The sequence below is a fragment of the Rhagoletis pomonella genome, unplaced genomic scaffold, assembly GCF_013731165.1.
Source record: "Rhagoletis pomonella isolate Grant_MI unplaced genomic scaffold, Rhpom_1.0 Rhpom_scaffold_00007, whole genome shotgun sequence".
Taxonomy (NCBI): Eukaryota; Metazoa; Arthropoda; class Insecta; order Diptera; family Tephritidae; genus Rhagoletis; species Rhagoletis pomonella.
The window spans coordinates 51,301,264-51,322,419 of NW_023458561.1; the positions used below are offsets into that span (position 1 = coordinate 51,301,264).

The 21,156-nt window shown below is 36.6% G+C and overlaps 2 protein-coding genes and 1 pseudogene across 2 annotated transcripts; all 3 read left to right on the forward strand.

The window, feature by feature from the left end:
- The first annotated feature begins 9 nt into the window (after window positions 1-9).
- On the forward strand, window positions 10-1,133 carry LOC118744007 (annotated as a pseudogene).
- A 5,640-nt stretch (window positions 1,134-6,773) lies between these two features.
- Window positions 6,774-10,483, forward strand: LOC118743887 (putative inorganic phosphate cotransporter). Its single transcript, XM_036476650.1, has 4 exons — window positions 6,774-6,807; window positions 6,917-7,053; window positions 9,097-10,176; window positions 10,256-10,483. Exons 1-4 carry the CDS (start codon window positions 6,774-6,776, stop codon window positions 10,481-10,483), a joined length of 1,479 nt encoding a protein of 492 aa, XP_036332543.1.
- A 4,538-nt stretch (window positions 10,484-15,021) lies between these two features.
- On the forward strand, window positions 15,022-16,795 carry LOC118744008 (putative inorganic phosphate cotransporter). Its single transcript, XM_036476770.1, has 3 exons — window positions 15,022-15,323; window positions 15,404-16,483; window positions 16,553-16,795. Exons 1-3 carry the CDS (start codon window positions 15,138-15,140, stop codon window positions 16,793-16,795), a joined length of 1,509 nt encoding a protein of 502 aa, XP_036332663.1. The 5' UTR covers window positions 15,022-15,137.
- The last annotated feature ends 4,361 nt before the right edge of the window (window positions 16,796-21,156 follow it).

A 21,156-nucleotide genomic window follows, 5' to 3' on the forward strand; every position in this document is an offset into this window, starting at 1 on the left:
TCTTCAATACATACACTGCTTTCCAAATGGGTGCCACCCGAAGAGCGCGGCACACTTGGCACATTTTGCTACACTGGCCTGTCGTTCGGTACCGTTGCGATGATGTTGGTAAGCGGTTGGATTGCTGCATCTTAATTTGGCTGGCCAGGCATATTCTATTGCTCCGGCATGATCAGCCTGCTTTGGGCTCTGGTCTGGTACTTTTTAGGCGCTCGTTCACCCAGCCATTGTAAATGGATATCGGTGGAAGAAAAATTGATGATCGAGTCGTCTTTGGGTACTTCCGCCAAGTCGCCGCATGGGGAAGCACCTCTGAAAACACCATGGATTAAGATACTCACAAGTGTGCCATTTTGGGTGCTATTGGTAGCGCAGAGCACCTTCGCTTGGGGCTTTTATACACTTCTCACACAAATTCCATCCTATATGAATAGCATTCTGGGGCAGGATATCAAGAGCAATGCGTTAATGTCTGCAGTGCCATATTTCGCTAATATGTGCTTAACAGTTGTCTTTTGTGCTCTGGCCAATTTCCTTATGAAACGTGGTTACACCAGTGTCTACGCTAGCCGAAAGCTGTTCAACACTATCGCCTTCTGGGTGCCGGTAGCACCGCTCATCTTACTCGGCTATATGCGCGCCGAGCAAAGCCAATTGGCGCTCGGCTTGCTGGTGATAGCTGTTGGTGCGACCGCGGCAGGCTCTTTAGGTTTCCTCACCAATCACATTGATCTATCGCCAAATTTTGGTGGCATATTGATGGGCGTGGGTGGGTTTGCAGCCACTATTATGAGTTTGCTGGCACCATTAACTGTGGGCTTCATCGTTACAGATGCGGTATGTAGACATACATGAAAACATGCGACGCATATTATAGATTAGTTTCTGTTGCTATACATTTTTTTTATTTTATATATTGCAGAAAGATGTGAGCCAGTGGCGTGTGATATTCTATATTGCAGGCAGTCTACAATTTATTGGCAATCTATTATTTCTTTTGTTCGGCAAAACCGAGATTCAATCATGGAATTATCCCAGAATGCAAAGGGATCCGCGAGATCATATTAAATTTGAGACAATTAATATGAAAAGGGATGTGGAATGAAATTTAACTTAATTAAATATGCTATGTGTATGGGGTGAAAAAATAATGGGAGTATGCTGGGCAATCGACGAGACCATATTTTGATAGGTTCCATATACTAGAATTAAGCTTTAAAATAAACATACATGGTATGAATTAAAATAAATGCTTACACAAATTAAGAGGTATATCAATTCTGTTTTCATTTACAAATGTTCGCCTGAATTTTAATATGCATTATGTCCATACATTGGCTCTTATTTTTAACCCTGGAAGGTTACGCTTGGTTTGCTTATTTTTTTTCATAAAATTCAAGTATGTTTAAATGAGTTTACATGAATCAACACTTTGTACCACAGTGAGTAATATCCAGAATTTTCTCGGCAACAAAATAGTTAATATGTCATTTAAGTTACATTTTTTTGGCAAACCATTTAACGCTCATTTTTAAGTTATTATTATTATTTTTAAGTTTTAATCCGATTTGCTCACTTGTTTTGTGTCCGATCAATCAATTGTCTCTGCTAAAAAATTTAGATTTTGTTTTCGATGGAATTTTATGTCTGTTTTAATTGAAATTTTCTTTGGCAATTGTTACCAAGTGGTCGCAAGGATCATACACGTGGACGATGATTCTTATGTCAGTATGATATTAAAGCAAGCAAAAAATCCACAAAAAGTGAATGTGCCACGAAATTCTATGCAAAGTCCACCACAATAAACTTAAAATTTGTGTTCAACGTGAAGAAAACAGATGGCAAACAATTATCAATGAATCAGCTCCGTACAGTTTTTTTAATCCAAAAAACCGTTAACTCTCGCAGGGTCAAAATAGGCCGCAACGACAAATTTAGTTTGTAATTTAAGGGACTAATGAGGGTTATATTACTTTTCGGAAAATTTTTTTTTTTTTTAATTTAGTTTTACATTGAATTGCACTAACAGTTTTGAATTTTAATAGAGGACTTCAGTGATAGGTTAGGTTACACTGGCCGGCTGATGCGCCTTACATAGATCCGTTGGTCCTTTGTAGTGCCAAATGGAGGTCCGTTTCACTGCGATCTAAAGTAGTCATCGTATAGGACGTCAACGCTTTTTGCGAAGTTCAAGGGAGCTTTAATATCCAGTTTTGAAGCCTCCTCTAGTCTTTTGAACTGCGAAGCTCCGAGATATCTAAAACGAGGTCTAGCTAAGGCCGGACAGAAAGAGAAGAGGTGTTCGAACGTCTCTCTCAAGCCTTCCTCCCTGCACTTCCTGCATGCGTCACTGCTACTAATCCCCATTCTGCTTGCATGGGATGCCAGTAGGTTGTGGCCCGTCATTAGGCCAACAACTGTCCTGCAATTCGTACGTGACCGTGTAAGCAAGAAATGAATGTTTCCTTTGTTGCTATTATACATGATCTTGGTGGTTTTGCATGTCCCTAATGCGTTCCGTCTCGCCCTGATCCGGCGCTCAGCTCTTTCGGAAATTTCATTGTAGATCGTTTTTAGTGACTTTTGTATTTCCTGTACTGGTTCGCTAGCAAGACGGATGGCACTTTTGGCAATCTCATCAGCTATTTCGTTTCCCATAATGCCCTTGTGGGGGCTGGAACCCAGTATATGTGCAGCCGTTTACCCTCGACCGCCTTGTCTACTGTTTCCCTGCTACTAAGGACATTTTCTGACAAAATACGATGTGAGATTATAGCCTTGATCGCCGCCTTACTATCTACATATATACTGATATTTTGACGTAGAATACGTTTTACGTTTCGATATGGAGGCTATGCTCAAATGTTGTAGTTGTAATTTTTAGAGCTTCACGAAAAGAAAGGTGTGGCCTTTCAAACACAAAATTCCAAGCCTTTCGACAGATTCATTTTAGTAAGTAGCCAATTCGGTTTCTGTCGTAGAAACAACGGTAAATATTGGCTTATTTTGGGGTATATTTTCAGCCATTAAAGTTTCTTAGCAACTTATGATTTGCAGATATAACTTTCATTTCCGGGATATAGATTTTTTGGAGCAATAGAAATATTATCGTGTTAAATCAATTATTACACTATGACTATCGATCGAAATGGTTTTGAAAAGGCGTTATTTTTTAATTACACATATGTAGGGTAGGGTTGCCACCTGTTTCAAAAAGCCAGTTCGACTTAAATAAAGGCAGAAAATTGAAATGTTTATCTTGATATGGATGCCAGACGAAAGAGGTTGTGGTTTGGAAATATTTTGAATAGGGTTGCCACCTGTCTCAAAATTAGAATTTAAATTAAGTATTTAAGCATGAGTTAAATGAAATATTAAAATATTAAGTGAAGCGAAGGTGGTAATATATCCTTAGTTTAAATATTTAGATTATTAAAGAGGGTTGCCACCTGGTAAAAACGTACACTCAAATTATTTAATAAATTTAGCAATCATTACGGATATGGGTATCAAATGAAATGGGTTTAAAAAGGCTTTATTTCTGAGCTGTATTTAGAAGCGTTGTCACGTATTTAAAAAATCGAATTTAACTTCATTAATCATGCACATGAAATATTTATGTCGGTATGACAATGTCAGATGCAAGAGATTTGTTTATTTTTTACCTATATTTAGGAGGGTTTCCAGCTGTTTCAGAAGTCTTAGCTAACTTATGCACAAATCCGTAGACGAAGATAATGCGAAGACGAGCACGAACACGAACGGGAATACTAATACGGCTACCTAGGCTAATAAATATAAAAAGTAATACAAATTTCTGTAATATGAAAGGAAATAAAAATGAATTTAAATAATGATACACGTCATAGCATATATCTACTTATAAGCTGATGGTACATATGATTGAAGTTCATGTGGATTTCCTTCTTCTTTATTGCTAAGTATTAATATTTTGCAATTCATATTGATTTATTAAATTCAAGTCTATACAATCAAAACGAATATTTCATGTACCGTTTTTAACTTGAACGTGATCTTAATAATATCACGTATTCTACGTCAGGTCAAGACGAAGGCGCTGGACTGATCCTTTTTATTGTAATTTTTAAATTGTATTATGAAAAGAAAAAAAAATCTAATTTATTTTGTATGGTATTTGAGTATTTAGGTTTTGGCATATGAAATTAATTTTGCAATTTGTAATTTATATTTGAATTGAAATAATTGACTCTAACTACCTCCAACCAGACTTGAACCTGCGATCTCAGAACCATAAGCAGTAGTGTTATAGTACTTATATTGAGTAAATTTACCTCCTCAAATTAACGACGCACTATTATTAGCATGATCCTGAATTAGGAAAAAACTTCTCAAATTGAGTAAATTTTTCGTAATTTTAAGGAAAAATGAGCAACTCTAAAATAAGGAAACTGGTTTCTTGTTTTAAGGAAATGCTTTTTTCTGAGTGCACTTACTCGACTATAAAAATTTCTATGAGATACTTACAATAGATGTACTAAGAAATATATGAATTTAATTTCAACAAAGTTCATAATGCATTAGAATACCTAAAGATATGATTCTTTGAGATGATAGCTCTGATCCAGTACTCCATAAACTTACAGGTACTTGCAGGAAGTTACAGGAAAAATGATCCCGTACTCCAAGTTCCTGCAAAATCCAGTAAATGGGAGCGTATTTTGGAGAACTTTTTCTTCTGGTAAAATCATGAAAAGTGTATAGCCATCACTGGTTGACGTTTTTACAGCAAAAAATGTTTTTTTTTGTTTCCGTACTTTTTCTTGTTGCTCACTTTTTACTCTCACTTCAGAGATCAATTTCGCTGTTTGACATTTTGACAGGATTTTACACGCACAGTATTGGATCAGAGCTGATATTTCATTATAATAAGCATGATAGCATTTGGACCACCTCGTATTAGTGACGTTTGGGGAAATACACACTCAGATGCTAAACTTTATCTAACACAAAAAATAAATCAATGTCAGGCAACGGCAGTTTGTTTGCTATTTACAAATAAATAATAGCAATGCAAATAGTATAAAATGCGCAGATAGAACTATACAAACAACATATTTGTTTATACTAAGTAATCTAGAATGCACAAGTAATGTTCGTATCCGATGTAATTAAGTCGTGAAAACATCCGCTGAAAAAAATCTCACCAAAGCTTTTTGTACATATACACAATCTGTGCATAAAGTGGCTTAGGAAAATTTTTTGGCAACTGTCCTAAATATATTTAATTGTTTCGAAATAAGGCCATTCTAATTTAAAATTGGTTAGATTTTTTTTCTCATTTAGAATAATTAAGGAAAATGATTCATTAGTTAATATACAAAATTGCATTTACTCTTAACCGTTTTTTTTTGACTAGTATCAACTTTACGTTCTGCTATTATAAAACCAATAGAAGCTGGGCTGGTGAATTAGGTAGGCAGGGCACTCTCGACGCCATCAACTCGCGCAGGGAAGGCATAGGAGTTCTGTTGGCAACCTGCCGGCTGTAGTCTCCTGGGTGCAAGCTTGGCTTTCAAGGTCTTTCTGGTCGGTTGTTGACCGCAAGGGGTCAAGAGAGCTCCTGCGGTGAGCTAAGCTCTAGCTCTAGATTCTTACAGGTATACTGACCAGACGTTGTCTTTTAGGAACCCTTGTGGTGCGACTTAACATCGTCATAGATCTCTACTGCGGCAGCTGTTTGGAAAACGAGGTGGAATCATCTTCTCATCACTTCCCTCTCAGCTGCCCGACATTCGCTAAATCAATTTTTAAACACCTCGGTGCGCATTTCAGCAGCACTCCCGAAAAACTATTCGGAGTGGACATCAGCTATTTGCGGAACTTTGTTTTGAGCACCCAGCGCTTCCCAGCTTTGGTTCTTAGCTGAGCCATAGGAGGGTTGCCACTTGTTAAAAAGATCATATTAGGTAAGAGAAATATGTATCACCATATGGGTGACGCAGGAATGGAGTTTCAGAAAGTAGTAGTTTGAAAATATTTTGAAGAGGGCTACCACCTATTTGAAATGTCGAATTTAGTTTTCTTATACACAAGTTATACGAAATATCGCAATATGAATGTCAAACGAAGGAGTCTTAAGAAATCTTTGGTCTAAACGCTAAGAATATTTTTTGTGGTGTTAGAAGAGGGTTGCCACCTGTTTCAAAATGAAAATTAAAATTATATTTATAAGTTAAATGAATTATTAAATTACGGGTATCAATCGAAGGGGGTTTAAAAATTGTTTAGGCTTAAACCGGTTTATAATTTGAGGGGATTTTTTCAAAAAACATCTTTAAGAAACTACTTTTATTTATAAAAAAAAATCCATTTTTGGAGGTATTTTCAAATCGGTCCAGCTCACGTAAATCTTAATATTTTTCCGAAATATTTTGGTGAACATCTTAAAATAATAAGAGATTTTATAATTCCAATGGAAGCACAGTATCGAATTTAATTTTTTTTTATGCGGAGTGATGCAGTCTAATGTACATAGTTAAGTAATTATTTTATGACCATATTTATAGAGTTCTTATCCAATTAATTCTAAAAACGATAAGTAAAGTCAAACAGTAAGCAATATAATTACATATTTATTAAGGCGTTCGCGCAGAAGCTCAGTAGGCTGAAAGTCGCCCGGCGCATACTCTTTTCATCATCACTTCTCTCTCATTACATCCAACATTCAACAATTGCTGTGCCACTTGTCTAGTTACCGTTGAAGTTGTCCAAATCAGTGAGTCAGTTCTGAAATGGTGTTGAATCGAAGCTTATCTGAAACAAAGCGTGAGTTTTCACGAATTATTCCTAATACTCAATTCAAAGGTGCGCACGTAACAGGAAAATTTCTAAAATCAAAATTTTTTTCTTGTTTATTTTTTATTTTCAACTGTAGTACCAACTTTCGGTCGGCGCCATTTACAATGTTTACTACTATTTTGTGGCCTTTCGGCCATTTACGGAATGCGTGTGAATCTTTCGGTGGCCATTGTCGCGATGATGGATAAAAGTGCAGCGAACCCAAATTTTCCTGTGAGTATGAAGTGAAGTGAAAAGTAATGCCTTAAAACTGTTATTTCAGAAATAAATCAAAGTGTTAATTTTCTAAGTACGTGAAAAAATATTTACAGTTTAATTTCGAAAAATATCAAAATTCCGCTTAACAAATAAAATATGGAATTTTTTGGATTGTAATTGTGTTGAAATTATTAATTTATTAAGAGCGTAAATTATACTGATAACTTGCATAAAAACACCAATGTCATGGCATTACGTTCTTTATTTTGCAAAGTGTGTATGCAGCTTCTCGTTAAAGTTGTGCATATGGGCCATTCCTTGGTGACTGGTGGGACATTTTACTGCAGGATGTGATGAATTTTGAACTATAACTATGTCGTCGGAACTTATACAACAGTGAAAGATAATTTTTCACGCAGATAAATAACTAATGTAAAGAATTCCTTACAAAAAAAATATTAATCTTTGCAAATATTATTTGAATGAATGCAAGAGACCCCTTTTTTACCTTTGTGCACTAGCCAAAGCAATTAGTTTCAAGTCAGATTTTTTTTTGTGTTACAAAATATTGCTTCGTTTGCTTTCAATAAAATTTAGGCTGATAAAATCTTCGTAGAAATATTTAAAATTGTGTCTGGTGGGGCAGGTCCTTGTGAGTGGTGTTAAATAATTATGTATGAAGTAAAATTTTCCATATACAAAAATTACAGCTTTTTTATTATTTTTTTATTTCTCAACAGATGATTAAAATTGAAGCATCAAAGATCTAATTCTAAACCTTTCATGGGAGATGAGATGAAGCTCAACATTGGTTGAAATCGTTATGTTGTTCGTAAAGTTGCCTCAATTTGGACCCAACTTTGTTTGTGTTCTGTAGATTTAAAACAATTCACCCTAGTCGGGTCGTTTTCGCACCACCCATCCTCCATAGTCATGACCGCTTATTTTTTTATCGAGTTTAACCCTCCTCCAGCCAGGTGCCAATCAGAACTTCACTGCACTTACGTTATGCTCGAAGGTTGAAGATGCATTGGAGTACTTTCATTTCAGACTTATTTATGAGCCAAGTGAAAGTGATATCGCAGGAACCTGGCCAGCGGCGGCACCCTCGAGGCACCAAAGAAAAGGATGTGTGGGAGTTCCCTAGACAATCTGTGGATTTCTCTTGGAAAAATGGGCCTCCAGTCAACTCAGTGAACGCTGAGGTAAAACCAAGAATGTGCCACTGTGAGGTCATTCTGGCCGAGGATGGTCTCGAGATCTGCTTAGGCTCGCGAAGCTGGATCTCTTGATTATGGTGGGCGTACTGGCAGGCCACTGTCCTATCGGGGTTTACGCAACTGTTTCGCAGCAGACTCCCTTTTCTCGAAATTGTATGGAGTACGAAGAGGTGGAATAAGCTGAAGCCTAACTAGTGCGGATTAGCTTTCCGGGACTAACATCTTCCGCCTGTGAAACTTCCTTCTCGGCAGGCAGCGATTCTGGCTTTAACCTAGCAGTTACTCATTCAGTGCTTTTTTTTACCTAGCTGATCCTGTAATTTGGCCTGTACCATCACCGATCACCATATACCAGCTAGTCGAGAAGTGTAAGACAGAATTACGCTCAGTGTCTGCATCAGTAAGGGTCTCTCTTGTCTGGTTTCCCGTCCATAGGAGTAAGTAGGAGAAAACAACTCCTCCCTGGGTCCCTGCTTATTCTGTTTCACTAGTAGTCTTACCTTAGTTTTGAGCATGTACCTTTCCTTTTCATAAAAGCCTCAAAAAGCCACAAGATTGTCAGCCGCTTTTTTTAGCGGAAGTGCTCTGTTACTTGTAGTCACCGTGCTCCTTAAAAACTATCTTGAAAACATGTTTGCTAGAAGGAATTCTATGCTAAAAAAACATGCGAAGCGGCAAAAAAAGTTTAGAATTTTGGTTGCTTCAAATGTAATTTGTAGCAGATCATCGCTTCCAGAAAATACTCAGCCTTCAAACGTTTACGCTCTTTTAGCGCTTTACATTAACCCAAAAAGTTTCAACACAACGAATATTTATTTCTCACTTCTTCTATTCACAGGAGTACAAATGGTCAGAGCAAACAAAATCCAAGGTACTCAGCAGCTTCTTCTGCGGCTATATATGCACACAAATTCCCGCCGGTGGTTGGGCGCGTCGCTTCGGCGGTAAAGTGATGTTAATGTTCACTGTAACCAGCAGCAGTATATTGGCCATACTGACACCGCTTGCAGCCAGCATTGGAAACTGGCAGTTACTGTGTGCGCTACGCTTTCTACAAGGTTTTGGACAGGGCTCCACAATACCAGCCATGGCCACAATTTTGGCTAAATGGGCGCCAGTTGAGGAGCGCAGCTCTTTGGCAACGTATTTATTTTCGGGCGCACAATTTGGCACTGTGATAATGTTGGGCTCCAGCGGAGCACTAGCCTCCTCAAGCATGGGATGGCCAAGTATTTTTTACATACCCGGTGGCTTGGGTTTGCTGTGGGCGATAATTTGGTTATGCTTTGGCGCCAGCTCACCCAGCGATTGCAAAGTAATTTCCGATGCTGAACGCTCATACATTGAAACGTCACTGAGCAAGCAGGTGAAAAGTGAAGAGCATGAAATGCCCACTAAAGTGCCATGGTGCAAGATATTCACATCGCCGCCATTTCTGGCATTGTTGGTAACTCATTGCGGCTATACGTGGGGCTTCTGGACTCTGCTCACTCAAATACCATCGTACATGAAGAGTGTGCTGGGCAAAGATATCAAAAGCAATGCATTGCTCTCCGCTCTGCCATACCTCTCAATGGTAATTTTGGGTTTCATCTGTTGTCCCTTCGTTGAGGCGTTGGAAAAATCGAAGCGCGTCAGCCGAACAGTCAGTAGGAAGGTCTTCAACACAATCGGCCAATGGATACCGGTGACCACTTTCATTTGGTTAGGCTATGTGAATGCCGATCAAAGTGATTTGGCTGTCGTTCTGTTGACCGTCACTGTGTCGATTACTGCAATCACGCATTTCGGCTGGCAGGTGAATCATATTGACCTATCGCCACACTTTGCCGGCACGCTGGTGGGATTGACCAATAGTGCCGCCAATGTGATGAGTATTATTGCACCACTCGTGGTTGGTTATATCGTAACGGATCCGGTGAGTTTTCTTTTTTTTTAATAGAAATGAGTTTATTAGCAGATATTTATGTGTTTATCCTTTTATTTACTTCTCACAGACGAATTCAGTACAGTGGCGCATTATATTTTTCATTGCTGGCGGTTTCAATTTCTTTGCAAATCTACTTTTCATTATTTTTGGCACAGCAAAGGTGCAGCCGTGGCATGATGAAGAGCTTAAGGTACAGGAGCTGAAGCCACTCAATGAAAATTTGGTGGTGGTGACGCCAAGCAGCGAGGAAAAGGAAGAGCCAAAGGAGGGAAATGTGCTAAAAGAAACGGCATAAAGTTTAACCAATACATATACGTACTATTAATTATATCAACTAGTTATAAAAAATCAGTACCAGATTGGTCGAGCATTGCTCGGAGTGCATTTACTTTTTAAAGTTTCCAATGTTTAGGTATACAGAAATGTTCATTTGGAAGGCTTTAATTTACAACTATTTTGTTTGTAATATTGTAAAGGAAATTATTATGTAACATTACGCTATATCGAGCCCTAACCGCCAAAATAACGTAAGCGACATTTTTTTCAAAATTTTCTCTTTGATGCAGAAATAATTCTAAAGCATCTAGATGCATTTCTGCAACAAAAAGAAAATTTTGGGAAAAATGTCGCTTACGTTATTTTGGCGGTTAGGGCTCGATATGTACTATGAATGTGCACATAAGGCTTTAAATCTACAAAGTATGTCGATACAAAAATGTTATCAATGCATTAACATTTGAGCCAAATAAGTACCTAATTTTCCAGTGATAAACAACATAAAAAAATTTTGAAAAAAGTATGTTCATAAACAGAAAATATTGTCAATATTAAAGCCTACTAAAATCCTAAAAATTTCATAAAAAGTATAGTTTGGAAATAAATAAAAAAAATGATGCTTGTGATATTCAAAACATTATTATATTAAAAATTAGGTGGCAACTCTATTTAGGAATACACTAGAATATATAGTACATACCTGGAGTGTATATGTACTGTCTATACACACTAAATATAGACATGCAAAAAATGCTCATTCACATTAACCCCTTACTGCATGAATTATGAAGGAGATGAATAGAAAAATTTACTGTGAAAACCACGTTATTTACGTATCAGTAAACTTATATAAAAAAAATTACTCCGTATTTGTTTTCAAAAAAAAAAAAACACGTGGCAACACTCGTCGAAAATATTTTAGAATTTAAGTTTTCAAAACTTTCTTTTAAATAAATAATATCCTTATTAGGAAATTTTAGTTAAAGTGCAGAATCGAAAATAAGTGACAACCCTGCACTAACTTCCTAGGTGATAACACTCAGAACATAGGCAAATATACATATATAAATATATAGTTTATATTATATGTTTAACTTCTAAACAAAAAATTTAATAAATACTTGATTCAAAACAGAGGGCAACATAATTCAATAATATTTCTGAATTGAGGGTTTTTATAACTGTTACTATTTAAGAGAAAAGGTTATTTGCATATAATTTCCGTATAATAAGTGTTAGAGCGCTGCTACCCACGAAAGTGTACGTAGCGTACCGTAGAACATATCGAATTTCCTGATGATAGAGAGAGAGAGAGAGAAGCAACGTCAACGTCACGGTCATGCGGTGACAACGAAACAAACAATCACAGAGGATGCGCTAGAATAACTTGCTTAAAGCATAAACTATACAAAGTAAGGAGTGTGTCGAGAGGTCAATACTATAATTGATTTATTGATGACTGCAGATTCATTGTTATTTTTTCATTCTGCTCCAGACTGACTCACTTTGTTTTCATCTCTTACATGGAAAAGACAAAGCAGGGAGTCGCCTTTTCTAAATACTTGTTTGGTATCGAACGACCCGGACAGAGCTGGTGGCGTTGCTCAGCTTTATTTTACCCTGCCGTATGAGTTTCAATACCATCCCAAATTCAGACATCGTGGCATATAGACATCTCATTTATATGCGTATAAAGCAGCTTTAAAATCGAAGGAGAAAAAGATTATATCTGTATATTTCTCTCTCGCAAGTATTTTCCATGATTTGGTGTATGGTGAATACCTGGTCTTTGGTGAATTTACCAGGTCTAAAGCCACATTGATAAGGCGCTATCAATTCGTTGACGAACGAAGGACAGTTTGCACGATAAGACCGCTTATACGACTTTTAAGAGGCAGATACCGCATTTTTTTGGATGGGACGGAGTCCCTTGTTTTTTGTCCCTTAATTGCACAAACTCAACCAGATCGCAGTGTTTTCTTTAAGGCGGCCTGATGAAAAATTTTATGCTTCTGCGGTTTTGAGTTAGTACGCACTTTCCGACAGCGGTCCCGAAGATCTTGAGTGGAAAATGCTCATGAGTGCATGTCAAACGTTCATAGAAGATATATGTATTTGGATGCTGGCGCGTTGATGCAATTGATCGAGATGTTGAAGAACCGTGCTTTGATTCGAATTTTTGGCGAAAATTTCGTTCAAAGCTGCACTACACGGGGTCAACACCCCACGTGTATTTTTACCTTGTCCAGTCCATCACATGGATGGCTTTGATGTCAGTCTTATGCCGGTGTTCATAAAAATTAAATTAGATTAAGAAATATACATACATAGAAGTTAAAGGAAGATTCATTAAAAAATAATTAATTTAAAAAATTATTATGTTATGGTTTCGAATGGCACATTTACTTGCCGAATATCAACGCAAAAATCTCCTCAAGACATCCACTAGACGGGAGGGGGCACAAGCTCCATTCCAGACGCATACCCTTAAATAATAATCGTTTAAACATTTTCCGTGGTCATCATCAAAAGAAGGAAGTGTCATCCTAGGCTTAATCTTACTTTTCATTTGAACTCAGTTTTAAGTAGAGGCTCCCAAACCGAGCACGCAACCAAATCCTGAAGCTAATAAGTCGGAGTCTCCCAACCAAAACTCTCTCTCCTTGTTACGTGTCCCAAAGCTACACATGTATACATACATATGATGGCTACCGCATCTTGCATCTTAAGTAAAGTCGGACAACAGTGACTGGATACGTAGAAGCCCTACTTTATTCCCTATATAATTGTAACCTTGATAGGTCAACGCAGTGCAATTCTTCTGGCATTATCTATTTATGTATATGAGTATCTTCACGGCTTATTGTTAGATTCCTTATTTTTCCTGCAGTTCAATGGCCGAATACATGCATAGAGCTTCCGCTGAAGTTCATTGCCAGCAGTTCATTACCACCAAAATTAAATTAAATATTTATCTAAGAAAAAAATCCAAGACTCAAATGCGCAAGAGATTTAGCTGTGGGAATTTATGCATGAATAAATGTGCACAGTGTTCTAAAACAATGATCGCGTAGCATGCATTAAAAATGAAAAAAATATTGGAAACTGGATTAGAGCTTCTAGAATAATAAGAACATCAAAAAGCTTATGGTTTTCTTAACGGATAAAGCATCAATAGGCAAGAGATTGACACATCCTTTAAATAGGTTAGGCTAGGAAGGCGCTTACAAATGATTCACAGTTACACTTGGAGCTAAAATTGCTCGTTGTGAATGCCCTCTATAAGTGCCAGGACGATCCGCATCCTTCCTTATCAGTATAGTGTCTGTTAAATCATTTAATATCCCGGGTGAAGCTAAGCAGCTCCGATATTTTTACTTCCTCTTTATGCTCCGAAATGCTTGAGACGCCTTGTCTGACGAGCTAAGCTCTGACATAGAAAATTCTGAATCGATTTTACTTCGCCCTCATACCGGCAACTACTGAAGAGGTAGCTTGTTGGTATACGCCATTGCTTGAGTACTGGTGCTATAGCCACCCTGCAAGAGACCTATTTTTCCGTATGAGACACGCCGCCTTCTATAGAATAAAAGATCTCCGCCTGAAAGACACTGTAGTTATCAGGCAGGCAATATGATTGCCTTATCCGCAGGTTCTTGAAATATAGTCGACTCGAGTCGTCTCGAGTCGACTCCTTGAGCCATCGATGTAGATGGAAATACAATCACTGCCGGCTTACCAATCTTCCCTTATTGTAAAATATATGGGAATCTTAAGGATGAAATCCCCAGATGACATAAGTTAATCGGTTTCGACAATTAAGTCGCCCTTGATTCCGTTATGCCGTGCGTTTTGATTGGCTTAAAAACTCATTGTTCTTCTAATTACAGAACCTGTGCCTACAGATACATTGATTGTTCTACTCATTTCACTATGGAGTGGATACACATCACTGTACTTCTTCTTCTTCTGTAGCTACCCAGGGCCATGTAAATTGCTGTCGTTTCGACGTTGTTGAATGCGCCCTCGACTTCGAAGAAACTAGGCCTGGGTATTTTCCCTACTCGTGTAAATAATTTATAATACAATTTTGTCAGCTGTGTATTTGCGTAAGAAAAGTTGTCTTACTTTGTGCTTTGTTTTTATTTTAAAGTTACTCCCGAATGCGAAACTCTTTCACAGATGAAGTCTGCTAATCACTGTACATAAATGGTATATATATTTTTACGTAGATATGTAAATCGTACACAGTCAACCCAAACAAAAACAAATTTAAGATCATAAAAACCTAATCAAATGAACATTTTCCAAGGCATTGTTGAGTTTCTCAAACATATTTATGATTAGATTTAGATGAAAGAAGACAATGCATGCTCATAGAAGACATTTCTAGAAAAAAATTGCTGCATTTATCTTAGCTAAATATAAAATTTTCTGTGTTTAACCAGTTTACGCTGCCGCCAACAGAATGGCTGAACTGCATGTTATCATAGCAAATGGCAACTGCATACGCCATCATCTTCATCTTTTGTTACTGGCGGACAATACCACTTATAAAGCACAGTTAGCAGCAACTTCATATCATTTGTGCCCAAAGCAGAATACTAGACAGGTTCAAGGACATACCAACTTACAGATTTCAGCGACAGTCAACAGCAACTAAACACTCAAACATGATGGAAAAACGTCGCATCTCATTGGAAACTAATGACATGGTCAGTCAGCCCATGCTCGGCGTCCGCCATCTACAGTGTTTCCTTATCTTCTGTGGACTATGCCTGATTTACGCTATGCGCGTCAATCTTTCAATGGCCATTGTGGCGATGATGGATAATGCCGCAGCGAATCCTAACTTTCCGGTGAGTAATAGTTATCAATTTCAATACAAACATTGTATTTGTGGCAAGCACAATTTTACTCATGCTCATTTTTTCTTTAGGAGTACGCTTGGTCGCAGCAAACGAAATCGCATATTCTCAGCAGCTTCTTTTGTGGTTATATATTGGCGCAGGTACCATCTGGTCACTGGGCGCGCCGCTTCGGTGGGCGTTTGCTTTTATGCATCAGCGTGACCGTTAGCAGCACATTGGCGTTGCTTACACCTCTAAGCGTCAGTCGAGGCGGTTGGCCAATGCTGTGTGCCTTACGCTTCTTTCAGGGCTTATTTCAAGGCGCCACCTATCCCACGATTGCAACTATAATGGCTAAATGGGCACCCATTGAAGAGCGCAGCGCAATGCTGACTTACTGCTGTTCGGGCCTAGAATTGGGCATATCGATTATGTTGGCCATCAGTGGTGTACTCTGCTCTTCCAGTTGGGGTTGGCCCAGCACCTTCTATATACCCGGCGGTTTGGGTCTCCTATGGGCTATTGTTTGGTTTGTATTTGGCGCGAGTACGCCGAATGATTGTAAATACATTTCAGCCGCTGAACGTACACTAATTAACACATCTTTGAGACGGCATGCAAAAAGTGAAGAATGCAACACCACGAATGCGGTGCCGTGGAAACATATCGTCACCTCAAGACCCTTTCTGGTGCTTGTACTTAGCCAGTGTGCGAGCTCTTGGTGCTTTTGGACGCTGCTCACGCAAATACCATCCTACATTAAAAGTGTGCTCGGCAAGGATATACAAAGCAATGCTTTCTATTCAGCGCTGCCCTATCTCACTATGCTCGCTGTTTCACTAGTACTCTGCCCATTGGTGAGCTACTTGGAAAAGTCGAAGCGCCTGAATGCGACTGTGAGTCGAAAGCTATTCAATACAATCGGCCAATGGATACCGGCGGCAACACTCGTCTACCTCGGCTATTTACGCACCGATCAAGGAGACTTGGCCATCACATTGCTGACGCTGACTGTAACAATTAGCACTGTTACGCATTTTGGCTATCAAGTGAATCACCTGGACTTATCGCCACACTTTGCGGGCACTTTAATGGGCATTGCTAATTCGGCGGCGAATGTGATGAGCATCATTGCGCCGTTGATCGTCGGTTATATTGTCACAGATGCGGTGAGTGGGAATGGTGGAAAATTTAGCAGTTCAATTTTATTTTATGCATAAAATTGTGCTTATTTACAGACAAATCTGCATCAGTGGCGGATTATCTTCATTCTAGCAGGAGGTATCAGCTTCTTTGGAAATTTAATGTTTGTTTTCTTTGGCACCGCCAAAGTGCAGTGGTGGAACGAAGGCTCACAAATGAGCAGTGGGCTTAAACACAATGGGGATGGACGGTCTGTAGACATAAAAAGTATTGAAATTTATGTGCCAAAAAGTGCTGAAAATGTTAGCAGTTCAAGAGAGACCTTAAATTTAGATTAGTTCAGTTTATTTAGTTTACCTTATTTTTTATTTATTTTTTTTTACTTTGTTTTATTTAATTTTTTTTTGTATTTTATTTTATTTTAAAAATACTAAGCAATTATATTATTTTCTTGTTTTCTTTTGCGTTTGTTCTTAGAAAATATTACTTTCATTTAATACATATCTCCTCGTATGTATGTATATTTGTTTTACACACACAGTCGCATGTAAGAAATATTTATAAACATAAAAAAATTAGATAAACTTAACGAGATTATATACAGCAGCCGAAAAAAGTACGTTAAATAAATTGATAAGAATATACCGTGGCGAAAATATAATTAAGGAAGTGATATTTTAACAAGTTTTGGCTAGGCTTCTCTTTTTTATAAATATTTATTATTTTTTATGAAAATATAGATTACCTTTAGAAAATAAGTAAATCAAAATCTTTCAAGCTTTGCAGAACATTTACAAAAATTAAGCTACACGCTTAATTCTTAACTCTGAACATTTCCGAATCAAAAAGAAAATAAAAAAAAAGTGTCGCTTACATCTTTTTGGCGGTGAAGGCTCGAAATTTTCATCAAAATTTTAAATTTTTTAACACATTTTTTATATTTTTTTTGAACATGTATTGTTGGAGCCCATTGCATTGTAGTACAATAAAGCGCAAGTTTGAAGTAGCCAGAAATTACCTTTGATTTTTTTAGCAAATTTTTTTCCCTTATTTTTTTCCATACAAAGTTTGTTCGTGAATTTTCTTGTATGGAGAAAATGAACAACACAAAAAAAAGTTGCCAAAAATCAACGGTAAGTCCTAGCTACTCCATTTTGATACCAAAATTTAATGGAATAAAAAAACTGCATACGCTTTAAGATTGTTTCTAAAAAATATAATTGAAAAGTTCAAAAATATTGATGAAACTTTGTCGAATTTTGAATTATTTTTTGTACAAGGTTTGAAATTTTGACTAGAGCTAGACTTTCATAAAAAAAGTTAAAATCATTAAATAAGCGAAGAGGAAATAACCAACGAATGCTAAAATGTCTCTTCCCTATTTATATTTTCGCTACTGTACATACGTATTTTTACGAACCCTGTTTAGAAAACAGAATATAGTTAGTGTTAATACCATTTAACAATAAGAATAATAAATTTTTTTAAGCTCAGCGTCCGGCCGAGCTTCTCCCCCAATTCGTAGAGTACTTTCTAATACTAAAACACAAATGGAGAGACCGAAAATTTGACGTCTCCTCCGCACGCGGTTAGAAAAAGTGCGTACTCATCAAATCTGTAGTGTAAACGTAATTTTTTTTTTTTGGGGAGGAGGGTTTGAACTTTTTTTTTCATATAATCAATTGCACCAAATATGCTTATATTTTAGTTTTTTTTTTTAATAAATTCTAATGCTTACATACAGTTGTCTACAAAATAGTAGGCGTGAAATATTTTGACTAGTTTCGGCTATATGGCTTTTGTTTATTTAGCTTTTTTTTTACAAAAGTCTAGCTGGTTTTAAAGCAAACACCATATAAATTTACATTTAAAACTTTGTACAAAAATTTTAAAATTCTGCAAATATTTACCAAAATTTCAAATTTTTTAACAGAATCTTTAGAAAAAGTTTTAATTTAATTTTATTTTAATTCTGATAGCAAGTGTAAATTTCAAGTTGGTAAAAAAGCCCGTTGCTTTCTGATATTTTTTTTTTTGTTGAATATGTTTCACGTTTGCCCGCAAAAAAGAGGCAAATATCAAAGGGATTTTTTAGCAACTCAAAACTTGCACTTCATTAAACTAAAATATAATGGGCTACATAACTGCATACCAACCTTTTTCTAAAGATTTTGATTAAAAAGTTTGATATTTTCGAGATAGTTTCCAGAATTTTTACCATTTGTTTACTTACCAAGATTGAAATCTGAATTTGTTTGGTGTTGTTGTATAACCAAGAGTTTTCTACAAAAATTTCAAACATTAAATAAACAAAACAGAGACGAACGGTGGTAGGGGGTTTGGGGGTTTTGGTTTGAATTTTAAGGTTTTCGAAGCTTTTGAAAGGAACTAAAAGTAATTGGACTCAAATTGCACCTTTCAACTTTTTACGTGTTCAGTATTATTTAGAGTTTCAACGTATTTTGGAATAAAATTATTTACCTTGGGGGTGGAAACCCCAAAACTCCTACCAGCGTATTCGCCCCTGTCAGAAACTATTTGTAATTTATGGCGATTTCGTTTCTACAAAAAATGTTGCCTTCTCATCGCCCTCTTCTTAGTGTTTGTGCCCAGAGGGCAAAGAGAAGGTTGAATTTTTCTAAAGAAACGAAATCGGCATTAGATATTGCTTGGACCAGAAATCAAACACAGGAAGTCGTACTATATATCTCTGACCACTCAGCCGCAGAAGCCGCATATACCATCTACTGTACTGCTAAACCATTATAAATGAGTTCTTGTTTTTTTTTCATTTTGTAGTTTTGAATGAAGTCAGCCGATAGTTTCTTTTTATTTTGATTCGAAATTTTCTATTAACATTTCGAAAAATTTTCATATACCCACATACATACATCGTAGATATAATAATTACTCATTAGTTAAAAACATTTAATAACTTGTTTTTATAAATTTAAACATTAATTTATGAACCAAAAAGTTTGGGGTTTAAAAGTTCACAACAAAGATAAAGAAAGTACCTATCGCTGTACCTACAATAAATTACACACTAAAATTTCCACTTCACCATGAATTGTGCTTAATTTTTTCACACTGTAAAAATGTCAAGTTACTGTTAAATGTGAAAGTGTAAATATTTGGTTAGGTTAACGTGATTTCGTTTCTACGGTGCAAAATGTGTTTGATGCTGCAGTCAACCCTGTCAAAGGAAATCCTTTTGCTTTCATGTCCTTTTCTAGCTGACGTATTTCATAATATTGTCGTTTTAAGCAATCATCTGATTTTCAGAATAACCATCTCTCCTGACAAAGCTTCAAAGGGCAGAGAATGCGCCTTTCTTGCTTTACAAGAGCGTGGCATTTTAACCGACCACCGTTTGCGTTTATTTGAGAACCGAACAGGAAAAGAGAAAGGGCAATGAAAAAGCGACATCTTTGGTAAAAAAACGAAAACAAATATAACAAAATGTACAGAAAAATTGCAAATCGAACACTTGTAGTTCATTCAATTTACTACAAAAAAATTGTTTGAGCACCAATCGCTAATATCGATATTTCTGGAGATATTGGGCTTTTAAATTTATCAACAATTATCACAATTTAGCTCAATAATTATTGGCCCACTGGCCCACTGTCCGAAGTGTTCCCAGCACAGTTTGGAGTATACTCTACTTGTATTTATGCACAATTTTCGATTTAAGGAAAAATAAGCACGTTTTATAAAATGTGGTGGTGTTGGCTTATTGAGACAATTTCTACGCGATGAAGACTTCAATCAATTTATTTATAGAAATGTACCGATAAGACTTCACAATGAGAACGCGAAAGTATTGATTACAGCCAACATATAAAGCTGATTTTTTTTTTTCAAAATTACACGTGGGAAAAAATTACAAATACTTTTACAGCCAATTTCACGAAAGCAATTTAAGTGAAAAATTATTTTAATTTATTCAAATTTATGTGGAAATTGACAGAAAATAAAAATAATTTTCCATTTAAATTGCTGGTGAAACCGGCTGTTAACTATAATAATAATATTTATAGATTGGCGCTTACACATACATATCTCAGTATTTGGCCGAGCTTCTCCATTGATTTTTTGACATGCACCTTGATGTTGTCACACAAAGTAGATGGACCTACAGTTTTACGTCGACTCCGAACGGCGATTGTATTTTTATGAGAAGCTGTTTTTCATGGCAGATCCGACAAGGGCACGACCTTCACCCATTTGTTTAATTGATGAAATCTACTTTGTGTGAAATGTAACGTATTAGGAAATATATTGCGACTGGGTTGGCTGATAAAATTCTGGCCAGTATATTTTTAGTTAAATATTCAAAAATTAATTTTACCAACCCGATAAGTAGGCCAGACAAAAAATAGACAAGCCAACGTTTTCATATTCTATAGGCTTATTACTTTCGATTGGTATATAATTATAGAAATAATAATAATTTTTAAATTAATTAAAAATATATATATAAAATTTAATTAAAAATATCCTGGCCAGGATTTTTTTAGCTAATCCACTCGCGAAATGTTTCCTAGCACGTTAAATTTCATACAAAATAGATTCCAGCCATTAAACAGTAAATAAGTTAAAGGAAATATTTTGATATGGCTACCAAACGAGAAAGCTTTACGAAAGCCTTATTTCAAAATAGCTCTGGGGAGGGTTGGCAAGTGTTCAAAAAGTT